This window comes from Ipomoea triloba, chromosome 6, assembly GCF_003576645.1.
Source record: "Ipomoea triloba cultivar NCNSP0323 chromosome 6, ASM357664v1".
NCBI classification, from domain to species: domain Eukaryota; kingdom Viridiplantae; phylum Streptophyta; class Magnoliopsida; order Solanales; family Convolvulaceae; genus Ipomoea; species Ipomoea triloba.
In genome coordinates, this window is record NC_044921.1 from 17,715,747 (window position 1) to 17,733,228 (window position 17,482).

At 30.9% G+C, this 17,482-nt stretch overlaps 1 protein-coding gene across 1 annotated transcript; it reads right to left on the reverse strand.

The window, feature by feature from the left end:
* Positions 1 to 7,250: 7,250 nt before the first annotated feature.
* LOC116023591 (organic cation/carnitine transporter 2-like) lies at positions 7,251 to 9,028 on the reverse strand. Its single transcript, XM_031264593.1, has one exon. It carries the CDS (start codon positions 9,026 to 9,028, stop codon positions 7,490 to 7,492), a length of 1,539 nt encoding a protein of 512 aa, XP_031120453.1. The 3' UTR covers positions 7,251 to 7,489.
* Positions 9,029 to 17,482: the final 8,454 nt, after the last annotated feature.

A 17,482-nucleotide genomic window follows, 5' to 3' on the forward strand; every position in this document is an offset into this window, starting at 1 on the left:
TAAAAAACCTATTACAACAACTCAATAAATATGTTACAAGTCAATCAGATTTTAAGAATAGAATCCAACAATAAACAATTCTTGTTGGTAGAAAACCTATTACAACAACTCAATAAATACGTTACAAGTCAATTAGATTTTAAGAATAGAATCCAACTGTAGACACCGAAATTTTGAACCAAAAAATGGGCTGACAAATTATTATTGTGCATAATTTTGAGATTGATTATTGGACCAATTTAATTAATTGGGTCATGATGATTAAATTAATTTAATTAGCCCAATTAAATTTGATGTTGGGTTATTGAATTAATTGATTAATGGTCCAAGCCCAATTCATATTTGAATATAATTATAATTATAATTATAATTTAAATATAATTTTATTATATTTGAATTTAATAATTATAATTAATTTGAATTTGAATTAGATGATAGAGTTTTGAACCTGGACTTGATTGTGGCAATGTTCATTCCCTTAATTAATTAATTAATTAATTAATTATTTAAGGAGTTTGTTGAGGAAAGTTGGTTACACACCCCACTATAAATAAGCCCCTCATTTCCCATTTGAAACACACCTTGAAGATTGAAGACTTGAGAGCTTTTGAAGGCATTGTAGGCATTCTGAAGCAGTTAAAGACTTGAAGTATTTTGACGGTTCCTGTTGAAGTTCACGTCACTTGAATCCCGGAAGCTACGCTATTTGAATTCCGGAGGCTACGCCACTTGAAACCCGGAGGCACTTCAATAGAACACGTCAGTGAAGAATCAGAGGACTATATAGAGATTTTGTACCTAAGAATCAGAGGACTATATAGATATTTTGTACCTAAGAATCAGAGGACTATATAGAGATTTTGTACCTGCAACTTAAATTACACACACTGTAACTCGATATTGTGAATATATACAATTTCGAATTTTTTTTGTGTTTACACCAACAATACACAAGGTTATATCAACAAACCACTAGTTATATGCATGAGTTTTAGAGAATAATTTTGGGAAGAGAGAGTGTGTGTGTCTTAGAGAATAATATTAATAATTGCTCGTGACTTTTTAGAGCTATATCAATAGACGCTAATTGACTTTTAAATACGGAGTACCTTTTATGAACTTAGAAAATTCAACAATCACACAATACAAAAACAATCAATATAGCATGATTCTCAGCTCGTCTTAGATTGTTAATTAAGAGTTTGATTTTTGTCAACATCTTCTTGTTCAAGTGCGTCACACAGGTCTTCCTAATGCAATTTACCTCTCATGTATAGTTTGTGAACTATTAAACAAGAGTATAGTCTACCAAACACACACGTTACAATCATCTCATTTTATTCCACTATAGGTTTTGAAATGATTTCTGGCTGCATTTTAAACCCTAAATAATAGAAACTGTAAAATTAAGCATCACATATGTATACATATAATGAAGTTTAAGCATATTGAACGAACCTTACTACATTGTAATGAATCTCTCTACATTTCATTAGCATTTATGACATGTTTGGTTCATGGAATAGGTCAAGAATGGATAACATTCCTTGAAGAGATCTATTCCATTGCTTGTATTGGTCATTTTGTCATGAGAATAACATTCCTAGGAATGAGCTATTACTTTTTCAAAGCGAATAGCCGAGACTTTGATATTAGCTATTCACATGCTCTTGGTAATATCTTTTGTATTACAAATATAAAATATACTTTGTGCACATTATTTAATATTTATATTTAATAAATATAATGTATATATTTAATTAATTATAATTTTTATCTATCAATATATATATATATATATATATATATATATATATATATATATATATATATATAAAAATTATATGTACACACAGATAATAATAATAATAATAATAATAATAAGTTAATTAATTAAAATTAAAATATTTTGTAAAATTAGTTGTTGCATAAGTTGATAAGTTTAAAAAGATATAAAATTAAAGATAAACTCAAATTAGAGTTTTGATTAATGAATGATAGATGGTATCATTTTTGTAATAAAATTAATAAGGATAAAAAAGAGACAAAAGTTAAAAGTCAATAAATTATTTTGAAACGCTACTTGGGGTAGCGTTTCAAAATAAATTATTATTTTAAACTCATTATGTTTTACCAAACATAGCCTATAACTTTGTATAACTTATAATAAGTTATAAACTCTAAAATAAATTTTACCAAACAAAATCCTAATTTACAAATTTTATGTGTTTTCTTGTTTCGTTTTTTTTTTTTAAAATATGAAAACTATATTTTCTTAACATATTGTACATTAAACTTTTATTGGACTAAATTTTGTTTTTTCCCTTATAGCACCATTAATTAATTTTGAAAGAATGAAAATAAAATACTAAAATATGAATTCAACTCTAATACTTTTGTTGTCCGATCAATATTGTTATATCATAATTTTTGCCTCAATTTTATAATCATGCTAATTTGTTTGATTAGCCCATATCATAATGTTATATACCGTTTTAATTTGTTAAGTTAATTCATTTTTAAAAATTTAATCATGCCATATAATTAATTGATTCACAACATGTAAATATTTAATTAATCTAAAAAATTAAAAATAAAATTATATGATCAATTGATCGTGTAAAAATGTATTCTCCACTCTTTTTATGATGTTTGAATTTTTCACCTTTTTCCTGTTTTTATTTGAACCAAAATGCATTTTATTGTAACATCAGTTTATTGACTTTATTAGATTACATATCTTGTTCAATTAATAATATGTTTAATTTGAGAGATTGCTAATTGCGTTTTATCACACTTGCATGAGTAATATTATATTCGTTTAACTTTATCCCATATAGCTAATATACTATAAAATTTTGGTACTATAAATATTTATTTTTAATTCCTTTGGATACAATACAAAATACATTATAAATTGTGATATTACATTCTTTGTTTGTTTATATTTGTGATATAACATGTCATGAATGATGACATAATATTATCATCGTGCTCATAAAGCACAATACATTATAAATTGTCATATTATTTTTTGGAACCAATTAAGAATGGAAAGTTAAAGGTTGAGACAGCCAATACTTTAATCATGCACCATTAAAAACATGAAAGATAATATGATGGAGAGTGACATCTGCATGCTTTTATCCTCACTTTGTTCAGCCTTTCCAATTTGCATACCAAAATTATGGAATACCAATAATTTGCACTTTAATTTGTTCTCATTTTGATTTTTTAAAGAATGATTTTCACTTGTTATCTTACAATTATTATGTCATTTCAATATTTAGTTTACAATAAGTATTATTTTTGTCATATTTGATCTATAACTTTTAATTTTTTTGGGTCATATTTAATCATTTATGCCAACTTAATTTTCATTAGAAAACAATTGAAATGAGTTTTATATTAAGTTCAAAATCATATCGACCTAAACATCTCACCACTTTTAATTTGGAGAGAAAACATATGGTTCCAAACTAGAAATCTAATTAATTTCGACATTTTGATGCCGCCCTTTTTCCGCTCCTAGCATCGTGGGTTATAGGGCAGTGGTAAGGACTGAGGCGGGTGAGTTTCTGGATGCTCAGTGTGATCAACAACAATGCTCCCAAGACCTTCTGCTAATCGAGACACTAGCTTGCAAAGAAGCGCTTTCGTGGATGAAGGTGGAGGGGTATGACAACATTATTTTTAGATAGACTGTCTTGTCCTTTGGCACGACATCTCATGTTTAATACAATATTGTTTCATTTCTTTAAAAAAAAAATTAATTCCGACTTTTTTTAATAAAATATTTGGTCAAAATGACATAATAAAGCGAAAATTGAAAGTTAGGTGCCAAATATTGCAAAATAATATTTAAAAATTAAACGTGATAACGGTATATTATATATTTATTGGACCAACAGTAAAAGTAATATTTTTCTTTAATATACAATTTAAAATTAATGGTCTCTGCCCATATGGGATAAATTTTGGAATCCTTTCTCAATGCTATATTTATTTTTGGGATATTTCTCAAGAAAGAATTCATGTAGTATCTGTTCATAGCTACTTTCTCAAGGTAGGGCTCGAACCCACTCCTATGAGAGTGTTAACGGCCGGGACACTGGATGCCACTAGACCACAAGGTATTTGGCCTAGTTTTTTTATATTAAAAAAATACACATAGAATCCAATTTAGTATTAATTTGTCTCCATATATGTTAACAATTTCTCTATTTTTAATTTTCTAAATGAATCAATTATACTTTTTTTATTCATTAGAAATCGTTGTTGGATACTTTTTGAGGGATCTTCAATAAAGGTGATCCCTTTATTTTTATTTATTTTTTTTTTGAGAAGATTTATTTTTATTTTTTATAATTTATATTTTTTTAAAGAGAGATTTTTTTTTCTAACACAATAAAAACAATGACTAGACTTTAAAGAAATGAGAACAATTCATGCCCAAATCAACTAATAACAAGATCACCTTTTTGGCCTTCTACTTTCTTCGACCAAATAAATAAGAAGACTTATAATGACACGAGTAAGAAAATCTCATTCACCCTTCAATATCCTCATACTAATCGTCAAAAGCAGCTTCAATCACATGTTACCCAAATAAGATATTCAATCCAAGTATCCAACAACATCATTACCAATCACTGTTCAATCCATGATATAACAATCCTCCATTATTGGAGATCGTTCAAAAATTATTCAACAGTGAAAAAAATCACTGTTGAATAATTTTTGAACGATCTCCAATAATGGAGGATTGTTATACCATGGACCAAAGCAGGGTAAATTAAGGGGGGTGTATTCAATCACGACTTTCATGAACTTTTAAATACTTTTATCAACTTTAAAAGTTTAGTGGTATTCAATTTAGACTTTTATAAACTCTTTAAAAGTATACTTGTATTCAATTCAAACTTTTCAAAACTCTTTAAAAGTATACAGGTATTCGATTCAGACTTTTATAGAGTTATTAAAAGTCTACTAGTATTCAAAAAGTTATTAACTTTCACAAACTCTGTCAGAATAGGATTTCTATACACTTTCTCTTCATTAATATAAATAGATGAAATCCAACCCTCCAACCTCAAACTTTTCAATATTCTCTACAAACTTTTTTTCCCATATCTGAACTAGGCAAATTTTCCATCAATTTTACGATACGTTTCAAATCTTTCATAAATACTTTTTTTTTTATGTTCAAGCAAATTTTTTGTTGCCGTCGCAACAAAATAATTGTTGCGATCGTAGCTAAAAAAATTGTTGCGATCGCAGCAAGAATCTGTTGCGAAAGCTGCAGCTCGCAGCAGATTTATGCGAGTAGCAGCAATCTTGCTGCAACCAGCAGCATGCTGGTTGCAACAAATTTTTTAATTTTTAATTTTTAATTTTTTAAATTTTATTTAATTAATATGTTTATAATTTTATATAATTGTATGTTTATTAATTATTAATTTATAAATATAAATATAAATATATATATATATATATATATATATATATATATATATATATATATATTGTATTAAGTTGAATGTTTTAAGAGATTCTTTATTTATTTTATAGTAATTATAAATGGGAGATACTCATCAAGAAAAGAGTAAAGGTAAAAATAAAGTTAATGGAAATTATGCATTATATGGGCACCTGAGGAGAGTAACGAGTTGTTAAAACTCATGGTTGATGCCACAAAAAATGGGTGGCGTGATGGTAGTGGAGGTTTAAGCAAGTTAATTGTGGAGAAGATGATACTTCCTGCTCTGAATGAAAAGCTTGGGTGTCAAAGATCGTATGCACAATACCAAAGCAGATTGAAATGGTTCAAGAAGCAGGTTTAAGCAAGTTAACTGAGCTTATGCGTCATAGTTCTGGATTTGGTTGGGATCCAATTACATTTTGATAATTATATTACTCAGCATTAGTTCAAGAAATATTTTTATTGATTATATTTATAAAAATTGATTATATTTTCTTTATTAATAATATACTCTATTTTTGTGACATCAATATTTTTTTTTAATTTTTACAATGCACTAATTTATAGATAATATATTAATAGAAGTTATGGAATGTTTGTGAGGGTGTATTCAATTTAGAGTTTTAATGACTTTTGTAAACTTTTTAATATGAAAAAGTTTTTAAAAGTATATAAATGTTTGTTTTATGGATATTTATAAACTCTTACAAAGTTTATAAAATTTTAAAAGATTTTAGGAAAGTTTACAAAAACTCTACAAAAATCAATTAAAATCCATCACTTTAAAAGTATTTAAAAGTTCATGAAAGTCGTGATTGAATACACCCCCCTAAATTAAATTCTTTTAAAAAAGAACTTAAATTTAGTTTTTTTTTGTTTTCTTTTTATTCACATAAAATTAATATATAGAAATATATATCATAAAAATCTCTAATTAAGATATTTTTAACGGCATCTATATATTGATATTTCTATTTTAATGTTTAAATTAACATACACTTACATTAAATCATGTTGGAAGAATAAGTTGAATTTACACAAAATAATATATATATATATATATATATATAAATAAAGAGATTTGAATTTTAACAATTAATCCCACTTACCAAGAAAAAACGAAGGATCCAAATCATGTAATATCTACGTTGTCCCAATTAATCCCACGTACCAAGAAAAAACGAAGGATCCAAATCGTGTAATATCTACGCTGTCCTTAAAACCAATTTGATGGTGTTATATCTACAATGTCCTTAAAACCAATTTCGTACATCTCGATGGTGCTAATTTTTAGGATTTGATTTGCACCCATGCGCACGAGAGAGCCTCTATAAGCCTTAGAAAAACTTTTATATAAATAGTGGTGCAAACCACTTCTCAAACCAATGTGGGACAAAAGTTACTTTGAACTTTTTCCTCCATTTTCCAACTTCCGTGGAATTGCAATTCTCTCCGACCAAACAATGTACTTTGGAAATTCATTGAATTGCAGTTCAATGAATTGTAATTCATCCCAAACTACACTTAGCCAAACATGAATTAAGATTGCTCCATACTTAACAAAAAATCGAAGTCTTGACCTTTGGTTAAGGATGGATGAATCTCTACACTTAACCACACCCACAGGTTATTAAGTCATTATAGGTGTTCATACTCTCACAGTCTCACTTATACTTTTTTTTTTTTGTGACGAGAAAAATCTGTAGCTACTAGTGGATGATCTGCACAGAATTTTACCTTGTGACAATAACTAACAAAAGACTATAAGTAGATAAATCAACTTAAGTTATCTATAACGGGTCGGTTCGAACTAAATGAACCAATAAAGCACTCTTACAAGAGGTTGAATTTGGAACATTATGGACTAATTCATACAATATTACTTGTAGTTATTAGTAAATCATTTTTCACAGTACTTTGTTACAAAGATTATTGAAGGGAGAAAAGTAGTAAAAATAGCCACACCCAAACGATAACAAAGAAAAATATAAACAGTTTGTTGAGAGTTCAGACTCTGTTTCCATTTTCCTTGCTCTCCTCTTCGTCAATGGTGTCACAGAGATCCCTGCCCAATGTCTCCGGCAAAGAAACCAGAAACAAGCAGCACAAAACACTGGCCAATCCGAAAACCCCGTAAGAGTAAAACCTGTTCTCTCTCCCCAGCGCCACCAGCAAGGGGCTAATCGCGCCGCCCACCACCATGGCCTGCCTCGCCATCGCCACCGCGGAGTTCCTCACGCACGTCGGGAACAGCTCCAGCGTGTATATCAGCAGAATATTGAACGCCGTGCAGGCCGTGAAGAACGCCACGATTTCCAGCCCGATCTGCACCGCCTTTAACTCCTCCCCCACAAATACAACGCACCCGAGGTTGCACACCCCGCTCACGACCCCTAGCCCTGCCACCCAGCCCCGCCGTTTCAACTTGTCTATTAGTAGTAACGTCACTAACGACGCGGGTAGCTCGGACACGGCGTTTAACGTTGTACTAAGGTAGAGATTTAACGGCATTTCGCCCACACCTAACGGTATCCCGTAATACACCAAACCTATCCCAAGAGCCACCCACGTGACCGTTAATAGCCGCCGCAAAGCCCAGCCTTTGCTTATCAGCACCTTTAGAGCAGAGTATAAATCCATTTGCTCATCCAATTCAAGGACTTGATCTTGGTTGTCTAGAAAGATGGTGTTGCGGGTCTCCGGGGGTGCCAGGGTTTTGATTGTTTCGACAAAATCTTGGATTTTTCCTCGCACATAAAGCCACCTCGGAGATTCTGGAGCCACGAGGTAGACAATAACAGAGTATATGATCCCGGGGATGCCGGTCCAGAGGTAGAGATATCTCCAGGAAGACCCGGAATTGAAATACGCCATGCCCGGCAAAGAGAGGAACCCGAAAGTGAAACACACGAATCCGATGATCCCGACCTGTCCCCGCCACCGCCTCCCTACAATCTCGGTCGACAAAACCAGCGCGCAGGTCCCGATGGTGGCCCGCGCGAACCCCGTCAGGAACCTCAACGACGAGTAGACCCACACGTTGGGGGCGGCCGCGGTGAGCACGGCGGCCACGTTCATGACGAGGCACGAGAAGGCCAGCATTTTCTTCCGCCCAATCGAGGCGTCGGCGAACGTGGACAGCGCGAGCCCGCCGACCAGGCAGCCGAGGAAGTACGAGGTGGCCGGCAGGCCGGTGATGACCGCCCCGGCACACTGTAGGCCCCACTCCGAAACCACGGAGGTCTGCGGCGGCGCGTCCCACGCCCACGCCTCCTTCGGAAGCTCACAGACATTATTGCAGAGTGACGATGAGGTGTCATTGCAGTGCCAAGTGGGCACGAGGTCGGTAAACACGGTGATGAAGGTTTGATGGGCGTCGAATACCCATGCCAAATTAGCAAGGGTGGCCTGTAGGAACTGTGCCCAACTAAACCTTCCAAGCCAAACTTCTATGGTGTCGTCCAAGGAACGGTTTGTTCTGTTTTTCGTTTCGTCATTGGTTGTTGGGAGAACCAGCAGAGGATTCTTTTCTGGATGTTGATCCATCAACAATGTAATGGATCTTATGTCTGTAACACAAGGCCTTATATAGATATTCACGCACAGAGAAATCATATATACTATATAGTACATTGGTTGAAACTTTATCATTTTTGTTCGTAACTATAGCTTAAAAATTGTTGTACCTGCAGTTAACAGTTTTTGTACATGTAAATAAATAACTTAATAATTGTTGACACATAATATGATATTTACAGGTACAAAACTGTCAACTACAAATACAGAATATGTCAACTACATATACTGAAGGTTATTTTTGGACCAGAGCCTACAATGCAAGGTAAAACTTGGTCCATGATATAATTTGCCCTTTCAGAAGACCCCATTGGTATTAGCTATTCATAGCCCATGCGGAATAACTAATTTTTATTATTCCAAAAATACCCTTACAAATTCTTCGTGTGTATATATATATATATATATATATATATATATATATATATATATATATATTTCCGGGCTTCTTTCAAGTACCTACAAGTAATTTGTCAAATTCCCATCACTATAGTACAATAATATATTTCTATGTTTTTTTTTTTTTTTTTTTCAGTTCCATATGTTCGTATACAATTATCTATTTCTATGTTGATTTTTTCTCCAAATTTCGTGTATGTATATATGCATGTATATACATACACATGTAGTACACGGACCGTGGAAACCCAGTTCATGTAAAGTCTATTATTTCATTCTTCTGTAGTATTATTTTATTTTTTGATCTCTTTTTATTTATAATCGATTTTGAAAGAATATAATAATTTTTATTATGTTTTCTGTTTTGCTATATTATGGTGGGTCAGTATTTATATAGTTGAATGTGTTTTATTTTGAATAAGGGTATTTTAGTTATTCAAATGATATTCCTTTTACACTCTTTGATCCAACCAAACACAAGAATATGATTCCTCCTATAATTTCATGTTTATTCCTTTTGCGAACCAAACAGTAGAATAGTTATTTTAATTTAGTCCTTTCTTATTTCTTTGTTGAAATTCTATTTTATTCCCTTTATTTTTATTATCTGAACCAAATGTCCCATAACGTTTTAATGAAACCCTAATTTTATGGACCAAATCCACCACTTCAATAAAAAAATCAAGATTAAAAATATACAAAAATAATTGAAAAACTAAATTTACACACGGCCAAAATTGATGGGTTAAAAATGTCAATTTCCTTATTATTATTTGAGTTTATTATCGAAATGGTCCCTCGACTATTACGAAATTACTAATTTGGTCCTCAACAATTTTTCGTGCCCAATTAAGTCCCTTGACTTTGAAAATTTTAACCAATTTGGTCATACGTTTATTTTGACGTTAAATCGGGACCAAATTGGTAATTTTGCTATAGTCAAGGGACCAAATTGGTAATTAAATTTTCACTGAAATGGTCCCTTGATTATATCAAAATTACCAATTTGGTCCCTTGACTATAACAAAATTACCAATTTGGTCCCGATTTTAACAGATGTTTAACGGCAAAAATAACGGAAGACCAAATTGGTTAAAATTTTCAAAGTTGAGGGACTTAATTGGGCACGAAAAATGTCGAGAACTAATAAATTGGTAATTTCGCAATAGTCGAGGGACCATTTCGGTAATAAACTCTTATTATTTTTTTAACCAAATATTTCATGTGATATATGATGATAAGTATCACAATTGCTTCATATTCATTGAATAAGATGCTTATGAATTGAAAACATGTGTTTATTAGGTAAAATCACAATTACTTAAATATTCAGATTTGTTTGTTATAATGTGAAACATGTGTATCCGGACCGTTAAACGGACGGAGAAAGACCCGATGAATTTACCAAAAAAAAGAAAAGAAGAAGAAATAGCTTAGGGATCGGACCACAACATTTTTGTTTTGTTCGATTAAAGTTTAAAATATAAACATTTGAGACCATCTCATGAATATTTATCCGTGAATCCGTGATATCACTCAGGTTGTAATACTTATACTGAAAAATATATACATACTAATAAGGAATAAAGTATTTGTTATTACTTATAAGAAAAAAATGTAATACTTTTAAAGAAAAATATAATATTTTTACATTTTGATTTAAAAGTATTACATTTTTTCTTAGAAATATTACACTTTCTTTTTCAAGTAATAAACACTTTATTTTTAATTAGTACATTTTTCAATATAAAAGTATTACAATTTCATATTGATTCAACCTATCTTATGAATAATGATTTGTGAGATGCTTTTGATTTTAGGTTTAATACTTTAATGTAATGAATAGTAAAAATGATGAGACTAAAATAAAATTGGTGAGATGAAATTATTGGGGGGTATGTCAGGGTAATGGAGACAATTAATTAGTTAAATAATGTAAACCAAAACGACAGTGTTGAAAAGTCTAGATTGGTCACTCATGGGACACGACGAGATCAGATACATTCAGAAAAGTATGAATATGCATTATCTCTTATTATTCTATTGATTTTTTTAAATAGAGTTAATTCCATTTTTTGTCGTAGTATAGGTGGCAGTCCACTTTTAGTCATTTTTATCATAACATTCACATTTGGTCCTAGTATTATTGTGGCATGACCATTTTTTGTCATTTGTCAATAAAATTGTTGAAATGTCGTTAAATACAATGACATTTCGATCTTTTTTTTAATACAAAGTGAGTTGACCCCGCTATATTTTTATGTTTATATTTTTGAAAAAATTTGTAATTGAAGACTAAAAATGAGTTTTTATTTAACGGCATTACAACTATTTTGTTGATAAAGGACCAAAAATAGTCATGTCACAATAATACTATGACCAAATGTGGATATTCTGATAAAAAATGACTAAAATCAGACTGCCACATATAAATATAGGACCAAAAATGGAATTAACTCTTTTAAATATTTAATTGTTGACTAGATTTTATTGATTTATACTCCGTACGTAATTAAAGTTTTGTAAGGAAACCAATTTCTTAAAATTTGAAGAAAATGTTATTTTCTCTTTCTTATAACACTCATGATAATTTATAAAGTAGTATTTCTTCTATACTTTCTCAATCTTTTTTACTGGAGTTTGATTTTGTGACCACCCATTTGAAATGGTAACATATATGTAATCACACTACATAGTAGTTGTCAATGTTATTTTCTCTTATTTGGCTAATGAAATTTATTTTTTAACAGAAACAAAATTTCTCAAATTTAAGGAAAAAGTTTTATTGATATATATTGATATTTTGTTTTTCATGAAAAAAGTTGTTTGTTCATTTGGTGGGACAATTTTGTCTTCATAGTACTTTCTTAATATCCCTTATTGTTGTTGTTATTATTGTTGTTGTAGTTATTAATGTTACGTATTATTATTGTTATTCTTATTGATAGATGATATACTGGGCTGACCGGATGGACCAGTCAACCAAAAGGGTCTGGGTCACATGGACCGGCCCAAGAAGGAAGGAGCAACTTGGGCCTATTTATAGTTAACTAGGATTATTGAGTTTATCTATACTATTAATAAAAATAAAATCTTCCATTTTAACTTCTCGCCAAAAACACTCGTATTCTATTAAGTTTTGCATATTATTGTTAAATATGGTAATATAGTTCCTAATAAAAAAATATTATTTCTTATTTTCTATTCGTACTACAATTCTACATTTTAATTCCAATTCGTATACAATCCTTAAGAATCGGAGACCCCAAAATAAACAACAATATTATTCGGCCAACAACAATACCGTGCACAACTAGTCCAATTCGTATATAATTATACATTTAAATACACAAGTATATAGCATCAACTATTCGGAGGCTGTTAGTCCAGCGAATGCATATACTACCCTGCTACATATACTTTCCTACTATTCATAAAGAACAATATTATTCTTTCAAATATGCAAATCCTAAACAATTTTTTTCTTTGGATTCTGCAAATTGTAAAAAAAACAATTTTTTTTCTTTCATTATTAAAAAATAAACTGCATATACAAACAACTGACAATGACTTGAAAGAGTAAAAGAGCTAACGAAAAGAAAAAATTAAAAATTAATAATGACAGTTGCATAAGCACCAATTCACAAACATCTTCTGAGTGCAATATTTATATCTTAATTTGAAACAATACTTACACCTCTTATGCTCCTGTTGTTTCACATTGTTTATTTATTTATTTTTATTTTTTTTTACCTGGATGTTTTACGCAACATAGCTATAATATGTTGGATATAGTATATTGGCCCAGTGAAAACGACAAAAACAGGATGACAAAATATATTTCAGCCTAAATAATCATATTCTTATTCCGTAAACATGCTGCATATTTATTGTTCATATTATTGAGCATAGATGATTTTGTAGTATACAATTTATTTACTATAAGCCATTTAATCATCCTGTTATGCGTAAGTGACTATTTCTGTGTTATTACTATGTTAAAACAAAATTAAACTATAATTCTATCACTATATGTCACTAATGTCTCTTTACATGCACTATTCTGCAATGACATGATCTTCCTCAAGGAACTTGCATCTATTTACAAATTCTCAAAGAGTCCGTCAGAAAATTCAACAAACTCTTGAAGGAAGGGGTAGTCTGTGATATTCACAATTTCGTTGTGCAAACGTGTCGCATGAGGTTTAAGTCGTGCGAGCATAAGTATATTATGAAAGTGAATCACGACACTTTGATTAGCGTTACAGATCAAGATGAATTCAATTTTCCCACACACATGTTCAAACTCAAGGATTTTGGATCGTTGAAGGCTCCGGAGGATTGGATAGCAATAAGTTAATTTTTAAATTATTCTTAAAATTTTGTTCTATACTGGATGATTTCTCATTTCTTTTTGTTTTTTCTAAAATTCTAATAGTACATTCATGACTGACAATTTTAATTGGTTTTAGCATATTTGATTAGCCGTGTAGTTTTCATTACTAAACCAACAGTTATCCAAGTTAATTCTAATCCCCAATGGTTGATTGATTTTGTCATTGAAGATTCTCGGTGTGTATTTGTTTAGATAGCTTTTTGATTTGTTTTAGTATAAATTTAGACGTCATCACATTCATTGTTATAAATTTGATCGTGCAACACACAGGTGAAAATACTCGTAAGTATATATACCAGATGTGTAATTTAAGTTTTATCAATTATTCTAGGATGTTTCTTTTCATATAAATGAAATATTATACACCATTATGAATACTATTAAATATTTTACAAAGTAAAATCCTTTATATTGTATTAAACAAATCATGTATGTTTGTTAATAAGGTGGATAGTGTATATATAGGGGTAAATAATAAAAATAAGAGCCACAAAATGGTCTTCACAAGTTATTTAAAAAGAACTTCAACTCATAAAATAGTCTTTACAAGTTACATAAATCATATTACATATCTATTTTTTTAAGTAAATGTACACTTTTAAATATTATAATTATTTATAGCTTTATCTTTAATTTTATTATTTAAATATATAATATATAAAAAAAAAAAAGAATCCGTGCATCGCACAGGTAATTTATTAGTAATAATAATTATTATTATTATTTAAAAAATTAAATTTTAATTGAGAATATAAAAATTTCTATCTTTAAACCTAGTTAAATTTAAATAAAAAGGAGACGGACAAAAAGTTTGGGTGAAAAGATCAAACGCTCGATTTCTCAATTAGATTGCTCAGCTTATTCAATAAAGCTTTGAGACCAGCGCTATCTTATTCAATAAAGCTTTGAAATGAAATTAAAAGAATCTAATTCGGTGGTTCCTCAAATATGAAGCCAATGGATGAGGTGGCTTTCAATCTTTTTCCAGGTTGTGTGGCCGGATTATAATAATAACAATAATTGCTCTTTAAAAAAAATTAAATTTCCCGAATAAAATTTAAAATATAAAAATTTTTAAATTTAAAAAGTAACTATTTAATTGTGCCAAATATGCTTAAAATGTTTAAGAAACAAAATAAAACCAAAATTACAAAAGGTGAGGTTTGAACTCAGGCTCCACTTGTCTTGCTAATACTTTGAGATTCGTAAGCCAACAAACTGAGTAATCAAAACCTTTTTGAAGAGAGGTTGATTTTAGTTCTAATTGCTCCGCTTAATCAATAAAGCTTTTAAGTCAAGCGCTATCCCAATGCGCAACAACCCCATGATGAACAGTAACCAATTTGTTTTTGTTTTAAATCAAATTAAAGAAATCTGATTCGGTGGTTTCTTAACCATGAAGCCGATCGACAAAGTGTTTTCAATCTTTTTTTCCAAGTTGTGTGGCTGGACTACATGCGGTATAAATATTTCCGTAATTCATGTTAATATTAAATAATTTGATTGCAAAATTTATAAATTGGTATTGTAATCAAATGGATAGAGTTTTAAATTATTATTTAAAGAATCCAGACGAATACCCCGTGGCAATGCAACTCATATAATTAGGTTTGAATGTATTCCACTTTTGGCTAAAACTCAAACAAAAACAAATATATTATCAAAAAAAAAAAACAAATATATCTACAAAACTGTGAGCAAATCTTTCATTAGTCCTGTAATACCCCGAGTTTAAATCATGCCTTGTGACCCAACAATTCTTGCTTTTATGTGGTTAATTTAATTAATTAAGCCCGATTCCCTTTTGAATACATTTATAATTCCTAATCTAGCCTATTTAATTTCTAAGGAGGCCCAAGTTTTCTAATTGAATTGTGTAAGGGATATCCATTGGAGTCTTTCATCCCTTATAATAAATTGTACACATTTAATTGACCCAATTCTTTAATTACTCAAGCCTTATTCCATTTAATTAATTCTTGAATAAGGCATAACTCATTCTTATTTTAAAGGCCCATGTTTGATTTAATTACCCTAAAGCTACATATATTATGTATGTATAGTTTTTGTGTGATTCATATAAAAGCCTTCTATTAATTAATTGATCTAGTCTTCTTCTCCTACTGCACACTATTCATGCCATTTCCTACTCCTAAACCCTACACAAATCATCTTTTTTTTTTCTTAGCAAGGAATCAAGTCAAGATTTATCTTTTAGGGATTCCTACACTTGGGTAAGTGTTAGATCATTGTTAGATTGCATTTTGTTCTTCATTTCCTTAGTCTTTATGATTTTCTTATGGTTTCCTTGGGGTATTCTTTGGGTAAAGATGATCATGGTGATGATGGTGGTTTGATTGGGTGAGCTAGGAGGTATGTTTGGAGAAGCTAGCATAAAAGGTAACACTCCATGTCTCACGAAATCTACTTTCACTCTCATGTATATGTGTTTTGGTGTATTGTGGAATCATGTAGATTATTTCTTGGAAATAGGTTGTGTTTTGTTGGATTCTTGAACCTATCTTTTAAATCTTTGGATTGTGTTAGCTGTTTTTGAACCTTGGTATGATTGTGTATTATTTTGATGGATTTCATGTGTTGTTTGACTTCTGAAATGTGTAATTTGATCCTAATCTGAGTACTGGAATGACCTACTGTGTTCATTGCATCGTGTCTGATTGAGTATGAACATTCTGGGTTGGAATTTATTCTTGCGGAGATGTCCAGCGGTATAATGTGTCCCGCTGAACCCTTCCACACGTACAAAGGCAGTAGGACGTGGCGGTGAGGTGTGTGCCGTGGAGGTACTCCGCCCCTTCATGTGGACTGAGTTGGCGGTGAGGTGTGCTCCGCTGGAGTATTCTGCCAGTTCATTTTTATTCACTATTTCCATATCAGTTTGTGGTCTGATGGTTGGTTGTTTCATCTTTGATTCCTAGAGTACATTCTGAGTATTTTGTTGAGTATACTATCTTGATTATTGAGTATTGAGTATTGATTCATGGTTATTGGTCCTTTATCTTGGAGTATTGATTGAGTATCGTTGGTTGACTCTTTGGTTAATGTTCTGAGCACGATGTCCTGTTGTTCATGTTCTGAATCTGAGTACTTCTTGGTAAGAGTATTTTCTTTGGAAATGAGCTTGAGTTGATATGTTGAGGTCTTGAACACTTGTGAGTAATTCCTTGGATTTCCTATGTCTTATATACCCTTTGGAAGGTGGTTATTCGAGCTACGGCTCTATATATATCTATTATTATGAAAGGTGGTTAATTGGGCTTGTATGCCTCTGTGATTGGGCTCGTATGCCTCTGTGATTGGGCTTGTACGTCTCTATGAACGTGCTCTTATGCCTCTGTGATTGGGCTCATATGCCTTTGTGGTATGTTATTGATATGATGGTTTGAAGGTTTTGGTTGGGAAGTTTATTCTATGTTTCTTGGTTGGGTCACTCTAAGGGGGCGATGTGAGGTTGTTGACTTGTTGGTTATACTTGTGTTTGCTCGGTTAAGCTTGTGCTTTGTTTAAGTGTCTTATTATGGAACTGTGGTATTATGGATTCATTCATTGATATTGAATTCGTTGAGGTGTCATTGGTTTATGATTCGTTAACCCTATTGTTATTGATT